We start from the raw sequence: 22,090 nt of genomic DNA, 5'->3' as shown, positions 1-22,090 counted from the left end.
GAAAATGCAGTGGTCGAAACTCGGGGCGGAGAAAAAAGCTCGTCTTCCATTTTTATTAATTTTTTAAAATTATTATTATTATTTTTAATGACTCGGAGGTTTTGGCACCAGTATTTATTTTTGTGCCTACAAAGCATGCCTGTGTAGCGCTACATATATTAGACGGCAGAAGTCAGTTGTGGCGGTAGCTACCAACATTTTTCAGAACTTCCTCTTGCTTTGCACTAGATTCTAAGCCGCAGGCCGTTTTTTGGATTACAAAAACCGCTAAAAAAAAGTGCGGCTTAGATTCGAGGAAATACGGTAACCACAATGGGGTGTCTTAGGTGATGGTGGATTTTAGGAAGCATGTAAGAAGATAGGAGTGTGAGCATCAGCGTATGATCGGAGAGGCAACCAGGTGGTAAAGATGAGGAGAGAGGTGGTCTACAGGGAGAGGTTCTGGGATGCACCTAAGGATTTGAAGAAAGACTAGCGATCGTGCTGGATTTCAGGAATGGGGTCACTGTGGCAGGGTTTGTAGGTAGATGAATCTGACAGCGGGTGGAGTCCTTCTATCAGATAAACCTTGCAGTTCAAAGCAACAGTGGTGTAGCCTTTGTCAGCTGATAGGATTACAAGGTCAGGATCAGTTTTTAGGTGGTAGATTGCAGATGTAAGGTGGGTTTGCTTGTTAATTGATTTGGGGAGTGATGCCAATGCAGGGTTTGAGGTTCAGAAATTCTGGATAGTTAACAGGGGTGATTTAGCGGACAGTAAGGTTTGATCATGGTTGGATGGAGGACTGAACTGGAGCCAGACAGGGCTCAACATTGGTCTTTGGTTGAGTCTGATTGGTAGGATTGGTTGCGAAAAGTGTGTTCACTATAGAGACCAGGAGGAGGAGAGAAGGTCTTTAACAAGACCAGCATGTTTGAATATAGGAGTGGGGCAAAGGTGAGACCGTTAGAAAGCTGCTACCCCTCCCCCTCACTGGCCAAGACTCCTTCTTACCATCACCACCCAGTTGCCTCTTCTGTCATGCACTGCTGCACAGTCTGGCTTCAGCTGCTAGACTTGGTCGTGTGTGTGTGTGTGTGTGTGTGTGTGTGTGTGTGTGTGTGTGTGTGTGTGATATGAGTAGCAACTATCCTTTCCACAATATTATTATTTCAATAAAAGTGGTCTCTCTCCAGGATGCTTCCTTTAAAACGTGACAATGGTTGATAATATACAAGTTACATGAAAGTTAAAAGTTATTTGGTTAACACTAAGAAGCACTATTTCATTACCCAGCTCATAATGAACTTGTTATTAAAGATTATGTAAGTGACCTATAAATGTTGTTGTAAATGAGTTAAACCTTATTTATCCATTGAAGACATGAAGCCTGTAAATGAGTCGACAATCATGTGTGATATTTCATTTATAAAAATCAGTCTCGATCACACATGTTATACAACTCAGATAAATGAGAGAAAAAAGACACTAAGTCCAGACAAGAAGTTTGTTGCTTGTCATAAAATGGTGCATTTTCTGATCTAATTGCAGAAGCTTTTGGAAAAATTAAAGTTAAAATTTGATTTCGGACTAAAGGCATGATTGGTTAACCACAGAATTGGCAATGACAAGAACAAATATTTGGAATCCAGAGACTAAAAGACCAGTTGCCAAAATTGTGCAAGGTTTAATTTGGTTGGACTGGAAGGAATTTAAAGACTTGCTTAAAGTTCCAAATGTAAGGCCAAAATAAGAGTGGATTTGCTACTATTTGTATGCAGCAGGAATTATGCATGAACATATGGAAGTGTTAAATATTATTATTGAACAGTATTATTGAATCTGTTGGAGGAAATGGAGATCTGAGTCCTTAGAAAACAGATGGGGGTTATTGCTCAATGAATAGCAAGTGCTTAGCTTGAATGCTTATTTTGATGTATTCAGGAATTTACTAAAATGAACAGCACCGCCCAATTCTGCAAGCAGTTTCACAGGAAAACGAAACAGTTAACACACTCTACTGTCAGGACTTTAATTAAATAACTATTGTTTCATTTATCATTTTCACATAAAGCTGTGTTTCATTCACCTTGTCATCCTGTAACATTTTCTGTAAATAGATTCTACTATATATTGCTTTTTACAATTTTTATTCTAACGTTCACACATTGGTGTTATTTATGTTGTCTTGATAATAGGTTTCTATTAATAAGTTATCACCTTTTTACATGTTTTATTCAGATTTTAAGTATGGATTTTATTTTTGCATTTTGTATTTCAGTAAACACTGGGTAGCCCTGAATGGAATAACAAGTATATTATGAAAAGGATAGATTGCTACTAGCCACATAGAGGAGGCATGGAGTTGCAGTCAGACCATGCATATTCTTTATACTATTGGATTTATGATAATAATTGCTTGTGTACTGCAGCCCTAGTGCCCTCTATTGACTGTTTGTATAAGTGCAGGACACCCCCAGACCATTACCAGAACATTTTATGTTCCCATTTGTACAGATGATTGAACAATGACATTTGTATCTGAATACTTTTAATATTACTTATGGCTAGTACATTCGGCTGCTAGCCATGTTACCTTTTTATATATTCCTAGGTTTTCTTTGCATTTACCCTTATCATCAAATTACTGTTTTATCTATTTCTTATTTAGAACATATTTGATGATGGCAGTTAAGCTAAAACAAGCAGTTTAAGTTGTATAACATATATGATGAAGACAAACATTTGTAAATAAACTTTTATGGTAAGGGTGGGAAATTGAGTCCAGAGGATGAACTGAAAAGTGATTTTACTGTGATCGAATTTTAATGATACTGATACAAATAATACTTATTTTCTGTTGCTGGATGTTTTACCAGTTCCTCACTAGTATTTGTAGTTACATAGACGAAAAATTCAAATATTGATTCTGAAATTCTTAAAATAACCATTATTACAATGTGTCCTTTAGTTGATGTCACTGTCTATCACCGGGGTTTCCATGGAGATCTCAATGAAACTTTCCTTGTGGGAAATGTAAGCCCTGAGGCCAAGAAATTGGTGAAAGTCACATCAGAGTGCCTTTTGCGTGCAATAAACATAGGTGAGTTTAAAATAAGCACAAATAACACTTTTGACACTTAAAAGTACTGGAGTTTTAGACATTACAATAACTTAGTATTATCTAGTCTAACAAATGTGAACAAAATGTTATTGGGGTTGTAGTCTGCAAAATATTAATTTATCATGTAGTGAGTTTACAGACACTTTTATTAAATAAATGGGAACAATTAGAATGAATGTGAAAATGAAGCACCAGTGTTGATAATATTGACATCTGTTCTTAGACAAATTCCAGCACTTTTTGGGGAAAAGATTATGTACATAATTTGCTTTAAGCATTGTTGTTAGCAATTAAGTCATAAGCTGCTGCTGTTTCATAAATTTCTGTGAAGAATAAGAACTGACATATCATATCTGCAGTCATTTTAATGCAAATTGTTATTACTAGGGACCTGAAAATATAGCAACAATTGCAAGCAAAATTTGCTTGGTGGGGAAGCTTTTCAGATGGAATGTTTGCTTTTGTAAAAATATCTTTTTATCATCTTTGAGATCTATTTAAGCTTTCAACAAATGATTGTTTCTCTTGAGAAGCAACAGCATTTTCCCACCTTTGAACAGAGTGCTTCTATGATTTAAGGTGTTTCTCGAGATTATTTTTATTTTCCAACTCAACTTGATACTCGCAAAATATGCTGTATATTGGTTTCAGTCTTTCTTGGGCATTCATAATCATTTGACTCATACTTGACAACGCTGTGGATAGAACTGACAAGATATTCAGCGTAGAAGTAGAACTGAAAATAACTCTATTTGCACATTAAGGGAAGATTTTTGGCATGATAGAAATATGTTCACAGGTTTTGATTCTGGTTGCTATAGAGTGAAGTGCAGACGTAATAAACTGGCAGTTAGCCATGAGTGTCAGCAAATTAGAATGTTGACTGCGCGAGGTGATAGGAGTGATGCAGGAAACAGTGTCTCCTCCTTGATGGGCAGCCACTCTACTTCTGTGTTCCGTTTTTTTTTTTTTTTTGCGAAAGCTGAAATAACTTACTTCATTATGCTTCATGTATCTTGTACAGACCATACAACTGTGTACATTTGGCATAGCACCAGATAATCAAACTCGCTGATACATCATTGCATTTGTGTACTTTTTATTTTGCATACATGTTCTTGAAGATGGTCTTTCAGGGTGTATACGACCAGGGACAACTGGGTATTCAGAGAAAACCCAGTAATTTTTTCATTTGGGAGAAAACCAGAAAAAATCTGGGAATTCCTTAGAATTCTATGATTTTTCTTATTGTTTTAGTTTTCATTTAAATTTTTGTAGTTTTGTTTGGTAAGAAGTGATACTCTAACAAAGAGCTTTACTGTATCCCATTACTGCAGAATAATACTGTAGCAGTAAAACATAAACAAGAGAAAAAAAAACAAAATGTGTCTTTGGACAGCAAAATGCATCAAAGGCTTTAGGACGAAGACTATGCAATACTTCATAACAACAAACTGCTTTCTATGAGTGTGACATCACAACTACTTACATTAGGTTTGTTTTAGCAGTTGCCAATGGGCTCATGCCTATGCGCAGTTGATTCACATGTGAGCTGTACCTTCTCCCGCTTGTTGCTACTTGAAGTGGTACTGTTAGCTGTATCAAAAGAAGCAGCAAGCTGCAGATGCTACCCCGAAAAATTTTTCTTATGCACCCAAGCTTCTCCACGTGCCCCATGTTTACGTTCGTGATTTTGCTGTTTCTTCTTTGTTTAAAGCTCTCACGTCAAACGAAAATAAAATGGATTTCTGCGCCTGGGAGCTATCAAGTTAATTAAAATACATTGTCATAATTACAGAAGGCTCAACTACGTTATGGTTTTCAGTTTTCCGATTTTGTTTCCATGTTTCTGACAGTCAAGCAAAAATGCCGTGCCAAAAAATGAAGTTATTTTTGTCGCTTTGCTAAAGAAATTTGGCCTTTATTAACCTTTTCTGCAGAGGCAGTCAATTTATTTAAAATGGAGTGTTTCATTCCACACTATTGGCTAGTTTCAACTGTTTGCTCAATTTCAAGTGCATGTCTGCGCTCGTGTATAAAACATTAACCATTGAAAGGACTAGTAAGTTTTTCAGTTCCAACGGAAAGTATACTGTCACTTAATACGGAAAAAGTGTATGTTAACCTGTAAAATGTGTATTTTTAACTGGGAAACCCAGGAAAAATCCAGAATTTTTTTTCTTTGTCCACATATAAACCCGGTCTTTCCAAATTTGGCTTTTCCAGCTGATGTAAAAGACCAGTAACAGAAAATTGGTCACACTTCCAATATTTATATGCATAAAATAAACTGTTTGAGATTCTTTGATAAAGTAATAATTCTCATTGAAATAGGGTTTATTGGGGAAGTTCACATTTTGAGGCAGAATTTGCATATTGCAAATGCGAATTTTTCAGTCTGTAGCTATCACTAAAATGAAGGTAAAAGCTTGCCCATAAACCAATGAGCAATTACGTGCCATATATACACACACATTTCTCTCCGTGTTGGGGAGAGAGAGATTGTTAATATTGTATCAGTTAACTGGAGGAATGTCCATAGTAAGGCCCAAGTAATAGTGTCACCTATTAACAGTAAAATTAACTACATAGCACTACGAAAAGAAAGCTGGTTGAAACCTACTGTACTGATAGGCAAGATGCCAACAGTGATACCATATCTGTTGCTGTAAAGAGCTTGATCATATTTAGTGATGTTAACACATAGGTCAGATGCCAAATAATTTTATAGAAGAAAAGATCCAAGAGTTGATGGAACATTGTAATTGGGTGCTTTTATAGAAAATCTATTTCAGGGAAAAATAGGAGAATGACGCTTAGAAATTTCCTAATCATTCTCCAGTAACAGATACAGTTTCAGAGTACCGGCAATGGTCTAGGAGACTAGCCTGATTAGAACAGGTGGCAGAAACAGGGATTCATATGATGTTATGCTAAAACTATTATCAGAAAGATACCTTGAATGTAGAAAACTGGGTTATAATGAGAGAACTGGCTCACTAAAGATTACATCTTAAGCTGTGGTCACAGTGGCACCCTAAATAGTTGCTCGAGGTCACCCTTAAAGAATCAGCTGACAACTTGTTCACAGTGCAAACGGTTTTCACCAGTTTTTGGCACAATGAACACCATGGCTGCACTTTAGATTTTGCTATTAAATCAATATTGAATGTATGTAAATGAGTCGCATCTGTTTTGAAAAAAATATGGCAATTATTGGAATAATCAGAAAAATTTTACTAATGAATGAGATAAAGAGAAATGTTCTATTACATAACATGAGTTGATTTATGATGACCTTGAGAAGCAAAATTAGAAATTCTCTTCACAAATTCAAATAAATTCAGCAAAATAGGCATATGCCAGCTAACCTGCAAAATGAGTTACATTCAGCATGTATGAGAGTGGTTTGAAAAGTTCTCAGAACGGAATAGAAAAAAAGTACATAAATCACTTTTTTATTTTTCAATGTAGTCTCCTTGTAGATTCCTGCACTGGGTCCAGTGATGTTCCAGTACCTTTATCCCATCTCGAAAAGCAGTTATCTCCAGGCCTGCAAAATAGTTGTCAACTCCGGTAATCAATTCTTTGTTTGAAGTGAATCTTTGCCCACCAAGAAAAATCTTCAGTTTTGGGAAAAGATGGAAGTCTGACGAAGCCATATCAGGTGAATAAGGCGGATGTGGCAACAATTCATACCTTAGTTTGTGTAATTTTGCCATGGCGATGGCACATGTATGTGATCCAGTGTCAAGAGTTGTGGCACCCATCTCGCAGATATTTTTTTTCCCCCTTTTCTAATTATTCAGTTAAAATGTGATGTACCTTTTCAGGTGACACCTGGCAAGCATGAGCAATTTCACGCACTTTCAATCGGCGATCCTCTGTGACCATTTTGTGCACTTTTGCTGTGATTTCTGGAGTAGTGACACATCTTGGCCAACCACTGTGCAGATCATCATCCAAGCTCTCCCGAGCAAATTTAAATTCAATTGTCCACTTGGCAACAGTTGAATATGAAAGAGCAGAGTCCATTAGGGTATTTTGGAAATCGGCATGAATGTCCTTTTGCTTTCATACCTTTCTTTATGAAGTACATAAACACTGTTCAAATCTCAACTTTTTTCCATCTTTGCAAATCACTACGCGGGAACAACAGCCACATCGCTGTCACAGCTCTCTACCAAGAATACGTGTTTGCAGGCAACAGTCCAATGAGTGTCATGTAAAGAACTCATTGCACTACTGCTGACCTCGTGTGGTGCTTACGAGAGCTTTCTCAAACCACCCTCATATGTGAAAGAAACATAAATTTTAGAATAAGATGCTCTGGACATCTAAAACCCTGCAAAGTGAAAGCACATACTCCACATTTGCAAACCACCTCATGTAACAGAATCACTGCCCTACTGAGATAGAAACATCATTAAACAGGAATAACAATTTGTAGACAGCTAATGCCGATCAGTCACAGATTTTTTTATTTTTTTAAAGGCAATAAGCTTAAGTATCAAAATTTGACACACTTTACCTTTCTCACTTGAACACAATTTTTTGAGGTTATAATCTAGGCCTAAAATTTCGATTACAGATTTTGATTGTATTGCAGATGACATGCTCCATTAAGTATAGACATGAAGCTCTGAAATGGCTAGACAGTCACAGAACATGCATAATGTAATAAAAGGTAACATTCAGTGAATTATTATTAAAATTTTAAGTTGTTCCAAATGTGTGCTTTATGATAAACTAGCTATTTCGGACCACAGATTCCAACACATATCCCTGATATGATATTTCTCATCCTTGGGATGCCAGAAACTGCTCAGTTCTTTTATTAAACTTATAAGCTCCTTACACTGTAAGTTTTGCATGTGAGAATGTCGGTAGGTTAGACTGAAGAAAACAAATTGACATGAATTTCATTGACCATCGTAACAAGTCTGTTCAGGTTTGAGGTTGGTTGCCCTGAGGCTGTGCTCATATTGCCATACATTTCTGAAAAGAATACTTGTCTTTGGCCAGTGTCAGTCAGCTGCAGAATCTCCCAATGTTGGGGCCACTGCAACTGCAGCCTTGTATCCTGAAGACATAGATCTGAAGTTTTCAATTCAGTTAACGTAATGGAGGACAGAATAAGTGGCTTTAGGGCTGTTGCTGTATCAATTATTGTGGGTCTTAAATGAAATGGTAAGAAAGATAGAATACCATTTTTTTCATTGGAAGTGAACCAAGAAACAGATTGAGGATCATTATTCATCTTTGGACCTAAAAATTATTATACAACCAAATTTAAGGGATTTTTCCAGACACTTTATGCACAAATGTGGTGGCAAGGGATACTCCCCATTGCACCCCTCTCAGACTTAGTGGTAAGTTGGCCCATTGGATAGTTCATCAAAAACACAGAAAAAGCACGAAAACAGGAAGGTGTACTTAATTGTGGGAAAAAGAAGGAAAATAGAAACAGTGAATGGCCAAATTTAATATGTCTAATATCGAGCTATGTTAATAGTCATCATGTGATTCTGTGGTCATGGTGTTGGACTGTGACGTGAGAGCTCCTGGTTAAAATCTCACCCGGTCAAATACCCCCCCCCTCCCCAGCGATTGATGTATCTGTTCAGTGTATTCAAATTTATGTATGTGTCATGGCGTAATGTCAGTTTGCAACAGTGGCATGTAATGAAGGGACCTCAAGATGTACTTACCTCCTATTTGTTCTACCCAGGTACTACATTTTGCATGTCTTGCATTCCGTTTTGGAAGATTTAACTCTTGAATTCCTTCGTTCTCAACCAGAATGAGAGTTTCACTCTGGAGCAGAGTGTGCCGCTGATATGAAACTTTCTGGAAGATTAAAACTGTATGCCGGACTGAGACTCGAACTCAGGACCTTTGCTTTTCACGGGCAAGTGATCTCACAGAAGCTCTTCTGCGAACCTAACAGAACTAGCCCTCCTGGAAGAAAGAATGTTGCGGAGACATGGCTTAGCCACAGCCTACGGGATGTTTCCAGAATGTGATTTTCACTCTGCAGCAGAGTGTGTGCTGATATGGTACAGCACTTGCCCGCAAAAGGCACAGGTCCTGAGTTAGTCTTGGTCTTAATCTGCCAGGAAGTTTCATAGTTCACACCTGTTTTTGTTGTTTTCATTTCTGTGAGAGGTCTATACGGCATCTCGCCTGCTTTCATTATTCATCAATTTAACTTGCGGCGGTAAAATATTCTTATCACATGACTCTTATTCTGTGATGAATAGTGAGAGCAGGCAAGATGCAACATAGGCCTCTCACAGAAATGGAAACATAAAATAAACGAGTGTGAACTACGTTACAGAGAAGGAATTAAAGAGCCAAAACTTCCAAAACGGAACGTAAGAGGCATAACGTGCTGCCTGTGTGGAACAAAGAGGTATGTACATCTGCGGCCCCTTTGTCAAATGTCGCTGTTGCAAACTGACAATATGCTACAACAAATACACAAACTTGAATATAGTAAACAGACATGTCAGTCACCAGACGGGAGTTTCTTAATTTTGTGAAGAAAAAATTAAACCAGGTGACATGTGGAACCGGACCTTCCATGTACCAAACACCATGACTACACAACCACGACGTACTAATGTTGCTCGATATTGCACATGTTAAATGTGGACCATTCACTGTTTGTAATTCTTTTTTTTCCCCTCACAGTTCAGTACACATTCTTCCTGTTTTCATGCTTTGTCTGTGTTCAGTTTTTGATGGGCTATCCAGTGGGCTAACTTGGTAACTTACCACTAAATCTGGAGTGATGGACCGGGGGGGGTGGGGTGGGGGGGGGGTGTTTCCCTTGTGAGAAATGTAGTGAAGAACATGAAATGCCCATCATGGTTGAATAGATGTTAGAAAGTTGCTACAAAAACAGAGAAGACTTCATCATACGTTTGAATGAAGTGAAAGCCTTAACAAATAAAACCTGAGTGGTGACAGTTTAGTGTAAAGAGAACATTAGCAATAAACTTACAGTGGATTGGTAATTAGAATTTGGTGCATCACCGTGATAAAAAAAATCCTAAGAGTGGTTAGTCTTACATGAAGTTAGTAAACATTTGAAAACCTTTTATACAATTACTCAGATGTTGTACTGCCACTGAAATGGAGTGCCATTGAGAAGGGTGTGATAATAGATTTGATCATCTGAAATTGTTTTACTGTGGAAAGTTATAAATGGCAGATATTGAGAAGTGTTCATGAAACAAAATAGCCAAGAATGCTCTGCACTGTTCTTCGTGATTAGAATAAGGTGCAGGGCATTCATACTTTCAATAATTGCTATTGGACAGTGTTGCATAATTGGGGTTGTATCACAGACATCAGTCTGTTACAGAATTATGGGACATGTTTTATGCTTGCGGCATTGTGACTCCATTTTGGAGGTCATAATTGTCTTCTGTAAGACTTGACCAGGCCATCCATAAACAGCAAAATTGTGAAACATGCCTCATTCTTTTTGTCCATGTGATTCAGAAAGCAGTAGGTAGTGGTGCCTGTGGAGATGCTGTGTTGACTTCTGGGAAGAATGCTGCAGTTGGTGTATAATTAAATGCAGGAAGACATGCAGAGGATCTGTTCTTAGTTCAGAGACTGATAGTTGTCACCACCATCTTCTCCCAATAGAAACAGATGTAGTGTTTATTCATAAGTTGGCAGAAAGACACATTATAGTCAGGTTTACACAATTGGTGGTCCTTCTCGGGGAATTGTAAAAACTGTGAAATAGATACCAGTAGTTTGAAGTGGAGTTATTGCATAAAATTAATTGGTAAGTCAGATGCTAAACTGAGATTTGTCCAAATAATCCTCAATACAGCACAATAGCACTTTTGTCCTCTGCTTGGAAATAAGTGATTATGACCAATTTTCTTATGCTGATTTCAGATTTGATTTGTTTTTAGCTTTTCTCCATTGCCTACAGTTTCTTCTGGATATCAGTTTCTTCTCTGTTACAGAAATATGCTTCAATTTAATTGAAATAAGTTTCAATTCAAATGCAACAGGGAAACTTTATTCTCTGCGTGTATTTTGATCTCTGTGTTTGCCTAACTAGTGTTAGCTATCATAAACAGAACTCACAATTTTGCCTTGTGGTGCCACATGGTGAGTTTTCTTGCAATTTTGAAGAGAGAGTATTGGTGCTACACTGTAATGGCAGTTACAGTTGTATTAATGTTTTATGCCTACATGAAGTTACGTTCCTAGTTCACTGTGGCCACCTGCTAAAGGCAGAAAGTTTCTTCCTTCATGCACTTTCTGCCATCCACGTTGTCGATTCTGCTTTGCTATGGAATACCAGCATCCCACATTCACTGGCTACTAGTACAGGATAATAGCTCAGTTCATAGCGAGGCTTCTGCTGACCTAGCCTCGCCCTCAGTCTTGGTCTTCTTGTGGTATCAGCATTGACTTCGGTCCCATGACCAAGCAGCAACAAACATGCCACACAGCTGTGCACCCCATACCAAGACACTCATTGAGAAATTCCAGGACTCACTCGCCCTGTACCGGTTTTACACCCTCTCCACTACCCAGTATAAAATTGGTGTCTTGTGCCATAGGAACTTCCAGCCAGAAGTGTTAGTGCCCATGTGAGTACTTTCAGAATTGTGAACTCCGTCCATCACAGCTGACACTTGTATGTGAACCACATGCCTTTCATTGGGATCTTGTCAAGGCATTCTCTCCTATTATAGACTATTAACTGTGCACCTTTTGTCGATAAAATTCAGCACTGTGCTGGTGGATAGTCTTGAGACAATGTAGTGACTTTATTTGGTGTCCCCTGTTCTCACTTGCACTGTGCTTTTATCTAGTGCATCACATCTACAAGGGCGTGTCCCCAAACTGTTAATTTTTTGACCACTTCAGTTGGTGTTTGTAGTAATTTAGTCATTTTAATAAATGTGTTGTCTTCTTAACCAGTTGTGAACATTGATCTTTGTGCAGTACATGCCCTAATTTAGCAAGTTAGATTCAGAAACCTTGTGACCTGACATGACGATTGCAAGGATGGAATTTTCTCGCTCAAGGTGTTAAAGTGACTTCGATGTGGGAAAGAATTTGTAAGCTGTTTCTCTTTCTCCAAAGAGTGTTTATACTGTAGTGACATAAATGGTTTGTTCGGAGCACTGTCATGTTCACAATCCTGAGGCATATAGGCTCTTTACCGATTCCTCGAAATCAAGTTTAAAGGCAGTTCTCCTTCATAATGTTGATACATATCCCTCAGTTCCACTTGGGTTCTTGGTTAATAAGGAAGAGCCATATGAAATGGTACAAGATTTGCTCAGTTAAGTGCAATATGTATACTGGAAATTGTGTGCAGAGCTATTGACTGGTACACAACCAGTTTATACGAAGTACTACTGCTTTCTGTGTAAGTTGGGACAGTCATTACAAAAAACTTCACACACGTAAAGAGGTGGCCTTGGCGAAAAGCCTACATTCCACAAAAAATGGTTGTCATAAGAGTCGCTATGAAACCCTGAAGATGTATATCTTCCTCCATGCATATTAAATTGAGGTTAATGAAGATATTTGTAAAATTGCTCAACAAGAAAGTGAAAGCTTTCGCATGCCTGAAGACAGTTTACGAACATTAGCAGTGCAAAGATTAAGGAGGGAGTATTTATTTGCAAGATACAGTGTTCATCAACTCGTTAAGTGAGACGGAAAATTAGGCATGTAATGCCTTGAAGTCAGTGCGAATGCAATTCTTGGAAACCAAAAATCTGCTTACTAAAGAAATGGAGAATAGCATGATAAGATGTTTCCAATTTACAAAGTGTTATATTTCACTAAAGTTACATTTCATTGATTTCCATGTTGACTTTTTCCCTCAGAACATGAAGGACAGAAGTGATGAACATGGGAAATGATTTCACCAGGACATTGTAGTACTAGAAAAATGGTTTGTCATGCAAAATTTTGAGAGTTTTGTCTTAAGTTTGTGTATTAAATGCGAGATCATCATGGTGAAGGTTGTCTGAATATAGATACTAATACGATGGATATATGTCACAGAGAGGTTTCTTACTAATGTTTGAGTATACATTGCTGCTGCAGCTATCTTGAAAAACAATCCTGACCATGATCATAAAATCTTTGTATACGTTGTATACTCCATACAAACCATATTTGGCTTGCAGAGTATATGTTGTAGCTGTATATACCTCACCAATTAAATTTTATAGTAGTAAAAGTCTACTTGCTTGCTAATTTCACTGATGGTGAAAACAGTGAAAAAATATGAGAAAGTTCTAATTTAGTTCATTAAGGAATATGAACAGGCAAAATGTGTGTGAAATGTGTTTGGTTTTCAAATTGTGAACTAAATTTATCTGTTGTAGATGCAAGCACATACAAATTGTCACAGGTGCTGATTGTACTGATTATTTTGAGTGTGTGTGGGGGCAGTTTATATTGACATAAGAAAATATAAACTGCATTTGTTAACTTGACTTAAAACTTGTGGGCTGATTGACCATGGTTGATATATAAAGGTCTCCCTTGATGTTGCGTCTCGGACTGTGGGAGACATCCTCAGAGGTAAAGTGGTGAATTGCAAAGAGAACTCGAGGAAGTGCTGATTATATAGGCAGTACAGAGTGTGCCACTGTCCATCACGTGGTGTCGGCTATGAGACTCTCTGGTAATGTCAACATTCTCAATTGAAAGTAATAAATCGTCACGCTTGCAGTGCAACACTGACATCCTAATTTTATCCAGTTTAACACCTACGGCTTTCCTGTTAAAATTATTACAGTGTTTATCAATCTTGATAGCCTCGCTGTACGTGCATGTATAATAATGTGAGGTGTTAGATATGACGCTCGACTTGCTGAATTTTATTTCATGATCATCTTCCTGGTAAACATATTCTGCTATGGACGATTAATCAGTGTGACCCAGGTGGCAATTCCCCTTATGTTCAACAAGACGGGTGTTCACACTTCTCTTTGTGGTACTGATGTGAATCAGTCCACAACTGCAAGGAATTTTATATACCCCCGGTGTAGCTAAAGGGTGTCGTGCATCTTTTGTCGATCTTAAATATTCTTTCATTTTCGTGGTGGGTCAGAAAATAGTTTCCACCTCATACTTGCTTAAAACTTTCCCAATGCAATCTGTGACCTCACTAATGAATGGAAGAAAAACCTTGCCCTGGGCAACTGTAGTTCATCATTGCTCCTGATTCTCTGTCTAGAGTGAAGTGCTCAATGTATATCTTTGCTAGAATAGCCACTCTTCACGAAAGTTGGGCGTAGATGTTCAACGTCATCTTTTAAACAAACAGGTTCACAAATTTTGTATGCCCTGTCTACCAAGGTTTTCATTACACCTCTTTATTAATCTAAGGTGGTGGTTTGAATCTTTATGCAGATACAATTAGTATATGTGGCCTTTCTATACACCTTATGGCCCAACATTCCATCCTGTCGTTTAATCACAGACACATCCAGGAAATTCAATTGCCCATTACTCTTCATCTCCATAGTAAATTGGATATTCAGATTAATGCTTTTTAAACATGTCAGGAAGGCATCCAACTCCTCTGCTCCGTGTGTCCATACTACAAACGTCTCATCGACATAACGATACCATGTGGCTGGTCTCTTACTGGTGGTCTGCAATGCCTGTTGTTCAGAAGTCTCCATAAACAAGTTATCCACAGCAGGACTAAGAGGAATGCCCATAGTCACCCCGTCAATCTGTTCATGAAAATCACTATTGTATTGAAAGTGGTTGTGGTGAGGCAGTGTCAGAATAATGCCACAATATCGGTAGGAAAAATATCCACAATGCATAAGATAGCTTCTTTTACTGGAACCATGGTACATAATGACACAATATCGAAACTGACGAGGTTATCATCCGGTCACATGGCTCATTTCCTCTAACTTGTCAATGAAATGAACTGAATTTTTAATATGACTATCCGTCCTACCAACATAAGGTTGCAGCAATGAGCCAAGGTGTCTAGCTAACTCATGTATTGGTCCGCCAGTAACACTGACAATTGTCCTCAATGGAGCCTCAGGTTTATGCCCTTTGTGTAATCCATAAAGTCTAGGTGGGTATGCTTCTGTTTTGCAAAGCAGCTTCTTATCATCGGAGGCGAATTAAAACGTTTTCACCAGTCGATTGGTCATTCTTAAAAGAGTCATAATCTGATCCTTCTGGAGGTTCAGTTGAGGACAATTCTCGAACTGTTATTAACCTACAGTAATTTGTCGCAGGCCCAAAGGAAGGCACTGAGGGACATAAATGCAGATAAAAACATTATTGTTCTAAATGCAGATAAGGGTAATGTCACCGTCGTATGGAACAGTGAGGACTATCATGGAAAGATCAGTGATATTTTGGTTCCCTCTATTACAAAAAACTCCAGTAAGAGACCAACCAGATTGTATCGCTGTGTCGATGATACGATCATAATATGGACACACAGAGCAGAGGAGTTGGATGCCTTCCTGACACGTTTAAACAGCATTAATCGGAAAATCCAGTTTACTATGGAGATGAAGAGTAATGGGCAATTGAATTTTCTGGATGTGTCTGTGATTAAACGATAGGATGGAATGTTGGGCCATAAGGTGTATAGAAAGGCCACATATGCTGATTGTATCTGCATAAAGATTCAAACCACCACCTTAGATTAATAAGAGGTGTAATGAAAACCTTGGCAGACAGGGCATACAAAATTTGTGAACCTGTTTATTTAAAAGATGACATTGAACATCTACTGCCAACTTTCGTGAAGAGTGGCTATTCTAGCAAAGATATACATTGAGCACTTCACTCTAGGCAGAGAATCAGGAGCAATGATGAACAACATCTAGGCAGAGAATCAGGAGCAATGATGAACAACAGTTGCCAGGGGCAAGGTTTTTCTTCCATTCATTAGTGAGGTCACAGATTGCATTGGGAAAGTTTTAAGCAAGTATGAGCTGGGAACTATTTTCAGACCCACCATGAAAATAAAAGAATATTTAAGATCGGCAAAAGATGCACGACACCCTTTAGCTACACCGGTGGTATTTAAAATTCCTTGGATCAGTACCACAAAGAGAAGTGTGAACACCCGTCTTGTTGAACATAAGAGGAATTGCCGCCTGGGTCACGCTGATAAATCGGTTGCAGCGATAGATGTTTACTAGGAAGGTGATAGTGAAATAAAATTCAGTGAGACGAGTGTCATATCTAAAATCTTGAATTATTATGCACACATATACAGAGAGTCTTTCAAGATTGATAAACACTGTAATAATTTTAACAGGAAAGATGAAGATGTTAAACTGGATAAAATTTGGATGTCAGCATTGCACCGCAAGTGTGACGATTGATTACTTTCACTCGAGAATGTTGGCATTACCATAGACAGTCTCATAGCTGACAACACGAGATGGAAAGTGGTGCCCTCCGTAATGCCTATATAATCGGAGCTTCCTCGAGTTCTCTTCAGATGAAACATTAGGGGAAAGTTTTATACATTAACCATTCCCTATCAGCCCGTAAGTTTTAAGTGAAGACAATACCGGCTGTGAAAGCCTACATTATATGCATTTGTTGAGTTTCACATAGACATAATCCCAGAGTCAATGAGCATCAAACAGAACATTATTGCCAATAATTTCTCTTGTGTGATGTGTAATAATGATCAACTAAAGGAAATAGATGAGCTTCCTTTGCATTTTATTTTTTAGTTTCATTCTAACATCATCTCAAATACAGTTTCCAAGTGAGGTGACGCAGTGGTTACCACAATAGACTTGTTTGCGAGGACAACAGTTCAAATCTGCATCTGGCATACCGGATTTGTATTTTTCACAATTTCCGTCAATCCTTACAGGCAAATCCTGAGATAGATTGTTAGAAAGGGCACAGCCAATTTCTTACCCTCCTTGAAGCAGTCTGCACTTGTGCACTGTCACTAATGACCTCAATTTTGATTGGACATTAAATCCTTATTTTTCTTCCTTCCATTTAAATACAGTTAAATTATCTGACAGATATGTCTCACAAAGACCTCTTACACTTCCTTCTTTAAGAATTTGTCTGCACAAGCTCTAACTAGCTGTTGCTGAACTGCTTGTGCATACTCGGACAAGATTGTTGCTGGACACTGCTGGGAATAGGACCAAACTGTATGCCCTGTACAAATGGCAAGTCCATGGCTATGTATTAAACTATCATGATTAATGTAAAAAGGCATTTTTCAGGTCAAAATAGATGTTACAGCAGAGGATTACTTAAGATAACTCTAGTAGGCAGTTGTATTCGTGCATACTCTTAATTGCCAACAATCTTTCGAAATTGGTCATTATTGGATATTTTGCATTACCAGAAACTGAGAAATGATTATCGTATTCATAAATATATGTAGAACATGGTACTGTTGGGCATTTTTACTACTGAAGTAGTTTGGATGGACAGATTACTTCAAAATAGTATTCATTATTCAGCTTCATGTTTTGAGCTGAAAATTGCATTTCTATTCACATTTGTCATCAGAACACTTTTCCATGTGCCTGATTATAGTTTTGAGTCGTAGGATTCTCATTTTTTCAATATACCGTTTGCTAGTCGTGTATTCAACTGATTACAGATGTTGTTGCAATTACACGGTTCTCTTTTACCTGTTCTTGTGTACATCACTCCTGACGGACAGTTATAAGATTTTTTTTTTTTTCCTTTTAGTACTAATGAAATCGGTGTCTTGAATGGTGCAATATCTATTGTTAGCTAGCATTACAAGAATTATATGTGCTTACTTTTCTCTTGTTGACAGTTCAGCCAGGTGAGAAATATCGCGAAGTAGGAAATGTGATCCAGAAACATGCCCAAGCCCATGGCTTCTCAGTAGTTCGCAGCTACTGTGGCCATGGAATACATAAGCTCTTCCATACTGCTCCCAGTATTCCTCATTATGCAAGTAAGTTCTGCATCTATAACTTAGTGTAGTTTTGTAAATAAAATAGAAAGAAACTTCCACATGGGAAAAAGGTATTAAAAACAAAGATTCCAAGACTTACCAAGCGGGAAAGCGCCGGCAGACAGGCACATGAACAAAACACACAAACACACACACAGAATTACTAGCTTTCGCAGCCGAAAGCTAGTAATTCTGTGTGTGTGTTTGTGTGTTTTGTTCATGTGACTGTCTGCCGGCGCTTTCCCGCTTGGTAAGTCTTGGAATCTTTGTTTTTAGTGTAGTTTTAAATTGTCGTAGTAAGCATAAAGAAAAAAATCAGAAGGTAGATCATTAGAATGTATTGAAGATTATTCATTTCATTCCTGTGTCTGGTGAACATTTATAGAATGCAGCCATTCCGATGGCCTTGTTATTTGCTTCAGTCAGTTCTGTGTTGTGCAAGGTCGTCTCAGTTGAAGGCATGTGCACAAGTGGCCTGGATTTTGCATTGTTCTACATTCACTAGATACAGCGTCATCAGCTGGAAGGATACCACAGTTTTGCATGTTTGCCTTGTAATTTGGGATGCCCATCGTAAGATTATTGGGTGATCTCCAAAGAGGGTAGGGAAGATTGTTTCCTGGGGTTGTCCTTCCTTTTTCAGGGATATCTAGGAGCAGCTTGCTTTTCCATTTGGTGATGTTGTTAGACTTGGGCATTCCTTCCAGTGGCTGAGTCCAATTGGTGAAGCTCTCCCTTGATTTCAGTCAACAGGCTACAGCTTAATTGTCATGCAGTGGATGAGAGATATAATTGACCTGCTTCACCCTCTCTGCATCAGTAGCCCTTCTGACAGTGGGTGGAGCTATTCGAACAGTCGAGTAGAATTTGTCCACAGGAATTGGCTTCATACATCCTGACAAGATTCGGACAGTCTAATTGACTGCAGTGTTGACGTGCTAGGTGTGAGTGTATGCACTCCACACAGGTGAGGCATACCCTGCAGCTGGCACACAAAGCATTAGTAGAAGTTCTCAACATATGAAGACTAGCTTCCTGGGGATGGCTGTGAGCTTCGTCAAAATGCTTTTCCTTAAACTTACCTTCAGCCTGATGTTCTGGCAGTGTTTCTTGAAGGATACTGTATGATCAAGAGTCACACACAGGTATATAGTTTTTGGACAATGTATGTCGTTTTTCCTGCCATGTGACATCTAATTTATGCTGAGCTTCTCTATTCTGTAAGGTTAGGGAGATATATTGGATGAAATTAAACAACCAGTTCAGTATGTTATAAAATGAAGACTACACGTAGACAAAGGGACACTTATTTAACAAAAGGACTTACAAAAATAGCAAAAGGGGATGTTACTATGAAGAAGGCAGAAGAAGGCATCTACAGTGATACAAGGTAACTATTGAAGAGAAAAAGTTTCTCAAGCAAATGATAATAGGAACATGAGATAACATGCTGAAATAGCAAAAATCTATGAAAGTGTCTCAAAAGATGTGGAAAGACACTATGAGAATTTTGTAACAAGTGATTGAAAATAGAGCAGAAATGTATGCTGGGTAGACACAGATGGTACAGTACCTAGCAACAAAGATACATTTTTCAAATGTTTAAGAGATTTCTGTAAATGTTACTCAAAGAAATTTACCCAAAACATAGATAGTTATTAACAAAAAAATACATACTAGAAATAATGCTATATGAGATGTATGAAATCATCAAAGACATGAAGAAAGGATAGATGCCAGGGTGATTACAGCTGGAGGCAAAGTAATGGAAAACCTGCTTTCAAAGTTGTGTAAAGAATGCAATGGAACACCAAAAGTCTCAAAAACTGAAACAATGCTGTTATTGTTCTACTTAACACAAAAGGAGACAAAAATAAAATATAAGCATTATTAGCCTTCTCTTCGTAATGTGTTAGATTTCATCTAAACTAGTTGCAACTTCATAGAAAATGCATTAGATTTTAATCAAGCAAAGGAACCTGCTGATCTTAGAAATATAGTGCAGTGAACTATTTGTTACCTGTAGACTGAATTGTACAACAATGCAATGTATATGATTTATGCCACTCTTATCTGGGATCTGTAGATTTTGTGAAAGGCTTTTCTCTAAGTTTCAACAAAATTTGTGCTAACATTCTTTGAGAGTCAAAGTATTGATTTAGCTATATTAATAAAGTGAAACATACAGGTGTTGATCCTACAGTTTCAATAGGACTTCACTAAAATAACTGTTCATCAATCAAATCTAAGATTTGTCTGAAGTTGACTACACTCCCCTGTAATTGGTCTTGGACAAGATGTTCAGGGCACCACTCCAATCTGGTATGGTGTTCTATGTGTGTCAGTGGAATCCACCACACTGGCTTCTCTATATGTGGATAAACATTATGCCATAGTCACAAAATGGTCCTCGAGGAACAGTGGGTATCTGAAGCACTATCAAAGTTTAAAGCAATTTACATATAAGTAGAAAACATATTTTTACAGCTATGATATCTCACTTTTTGCAACGCCAGTTGCTAATGTAATAATGGTGACACTTTGATCTGTTACAATCAAAGATTTAGCCTTCAATGGCTTTAATCCTTCATGATACATTGTAGCTACCCTCCAAGACGATTATTCACAGTTTGCATTGATACAGCATTAAAACTCCTCACGTCTTTACGTCTTCCTTAGACTGCTTCTTGAGGTACAGACTGGCTGCTAAAAATCCTCTGTAATAAATGATCTCCAGTAGTACTGTTACAAGTACTACTTAAAAAAAGTACATTTCAATGGTGTCCACAAATAACTTAGTGCTGACAAATTTTGCAGCACAGATAAGAATGTGGATATCTTGTTCCTTAGCAAATGTCAAGTAGTATAAGTAGCTTTGTGTAAGGTTCTATATACTTAACTGACCTGTGATTTTGTTTGTTGCAGAGAACAAGGCAGTGGGAGTCATGAAACCAGGCCACTGTTTCACTATAGAGCCCATGATTTCTCAAGGTGAGGAGACACTGTTGTATTCCCCCCCCCCCCCCCCCCCCCCACTCTCTCTCTCTCTCTCTCTCTCTCTCTCTCTCTCTCTCTCTCTCTCTCTCTCTCTCTCTCTCTCTCTCTCTCTCTCTCTCTCATGGGGGGGGGGGGGGGTGTTCATATACTACAGTGAGTCCACCATAAAAACAAATGTGTTTATAAAAATCTTTTTGTTTTGCAGGCAGTTGGAGGGATGAAATGTGGCCCGATAAGTGGACTGCAGTCACTGTTGATGGAATGTTGTCTGCACAGTTTGAGCATACGTTACTTGTTACCGAAAATGGTTGCGAGGTATTAACACAACGCCGTGAGAGAAATGGCCAGTTTCATTTTATGGACTCTGCATCTTAACATTGGCTGTATATTATGGAACTTAAATATAATATTTGTCTGGGAAATGTAATTAAATTATTGAATATGCTAAATAAATCTGAGAAGTCTGAACAGGGTAGGAAGAAAGAGAAGCTGTCATGTTGATGACTAAAAAGTTGTTTCAGATACGAAACTATTATTGTGGATTTATTTTTAATAGTTGTTTACTGGCTCATATTGCATTTTTCTTGTGTTTCTGTGATGATTTGAGATGTTTGTTAAATTGTAGTATGTTACACGGTTTGATCAATTGCTTATTGTGAAGAATTTTAATTATAGAAGGTTTTTTTTATATATTTCCTGTCAAATACATACCCTCTCTATCCTGTGGTAAAGTGTAGGACAGTCATTTAATTTTAGCACCCATTCCACTTGTCAATATTATTACACCTGCTACTTTGTGTGTCATCTGAAATATTTTTTGATAAATTTCTGGTATGAAAGAGGGATCATCTGCTTACTAATTTGCTCTCAAGTTAAACCAGGCTCCCATGTGCAGGAACAGTGACCCCACAGTAAGTGGCATGATGCCTGATATGGCAATCAAATAAATTTATAAGTGAATTAATTTCAAATTTGAGTGCTTGCAGAGCTGCGACTCAAACTCAATTAAAAAT

At 37.9% G+C, this 22,090-nt stretch overlaps 1 protein-coding gene across 1 annotated transcript in view; it reads left to right on the top strand.

The window, feature by feature from the left end:
* The window catches only part of LOC126352534 (methionine aminopeptidase 1), a 137,246-nt gene extending 115,477 nt beyond the window's left edge, over nucleotides 1–21,769 (top strand). The window contains exons 6-9 of the mRNA XM_050002694.1: nucleotides 2,951–3,082; nucleotides 17,937–18,080; nucleotides 21,006–21,071; nucleotides 21,283–21,769. Of these exons, the coding sequence (XP_049858651.1) occupies nucleotides 2,951–3,082; nucleotides 17,937–18,080; nucleotides 21,006–21,071; nucleotides 21,283–21,452 (512 nt within the window). The 3' untranslated portion in view covers nucleotides 21,453–21,769. The remainder of the gene's footprint in view (nucleotides 1–2,950; nucleotides 3,083–17,936; nucleotides 18,081–21,005; nucleotides 21,072–21,282) is intronic.
* The last annotated feature ends 321 nt before the right edge of the window (nucleotides 21,770–22,090 follow it).

The sequence above is a fragment of the Schistocerca gregaria genome, chromosome 1, assembly GCF_023897955.1.
Source record: "Schistocerca gregaria isolate iqSchGreg1 chromosome 1, iqSchGreg1.2, whole genome shotgun sequence".
Lineage (NCBI taxonomy): Eukaryota > Metazoa > Arthropoda > Insecta > Orthoptera > Acrididae > Schistocerca > Schistocerca gregaria.
Note: the sequence above shows the minus strand (reverse complement) of the source record. Positions and strands in the feature narration are given on the sequence as shown.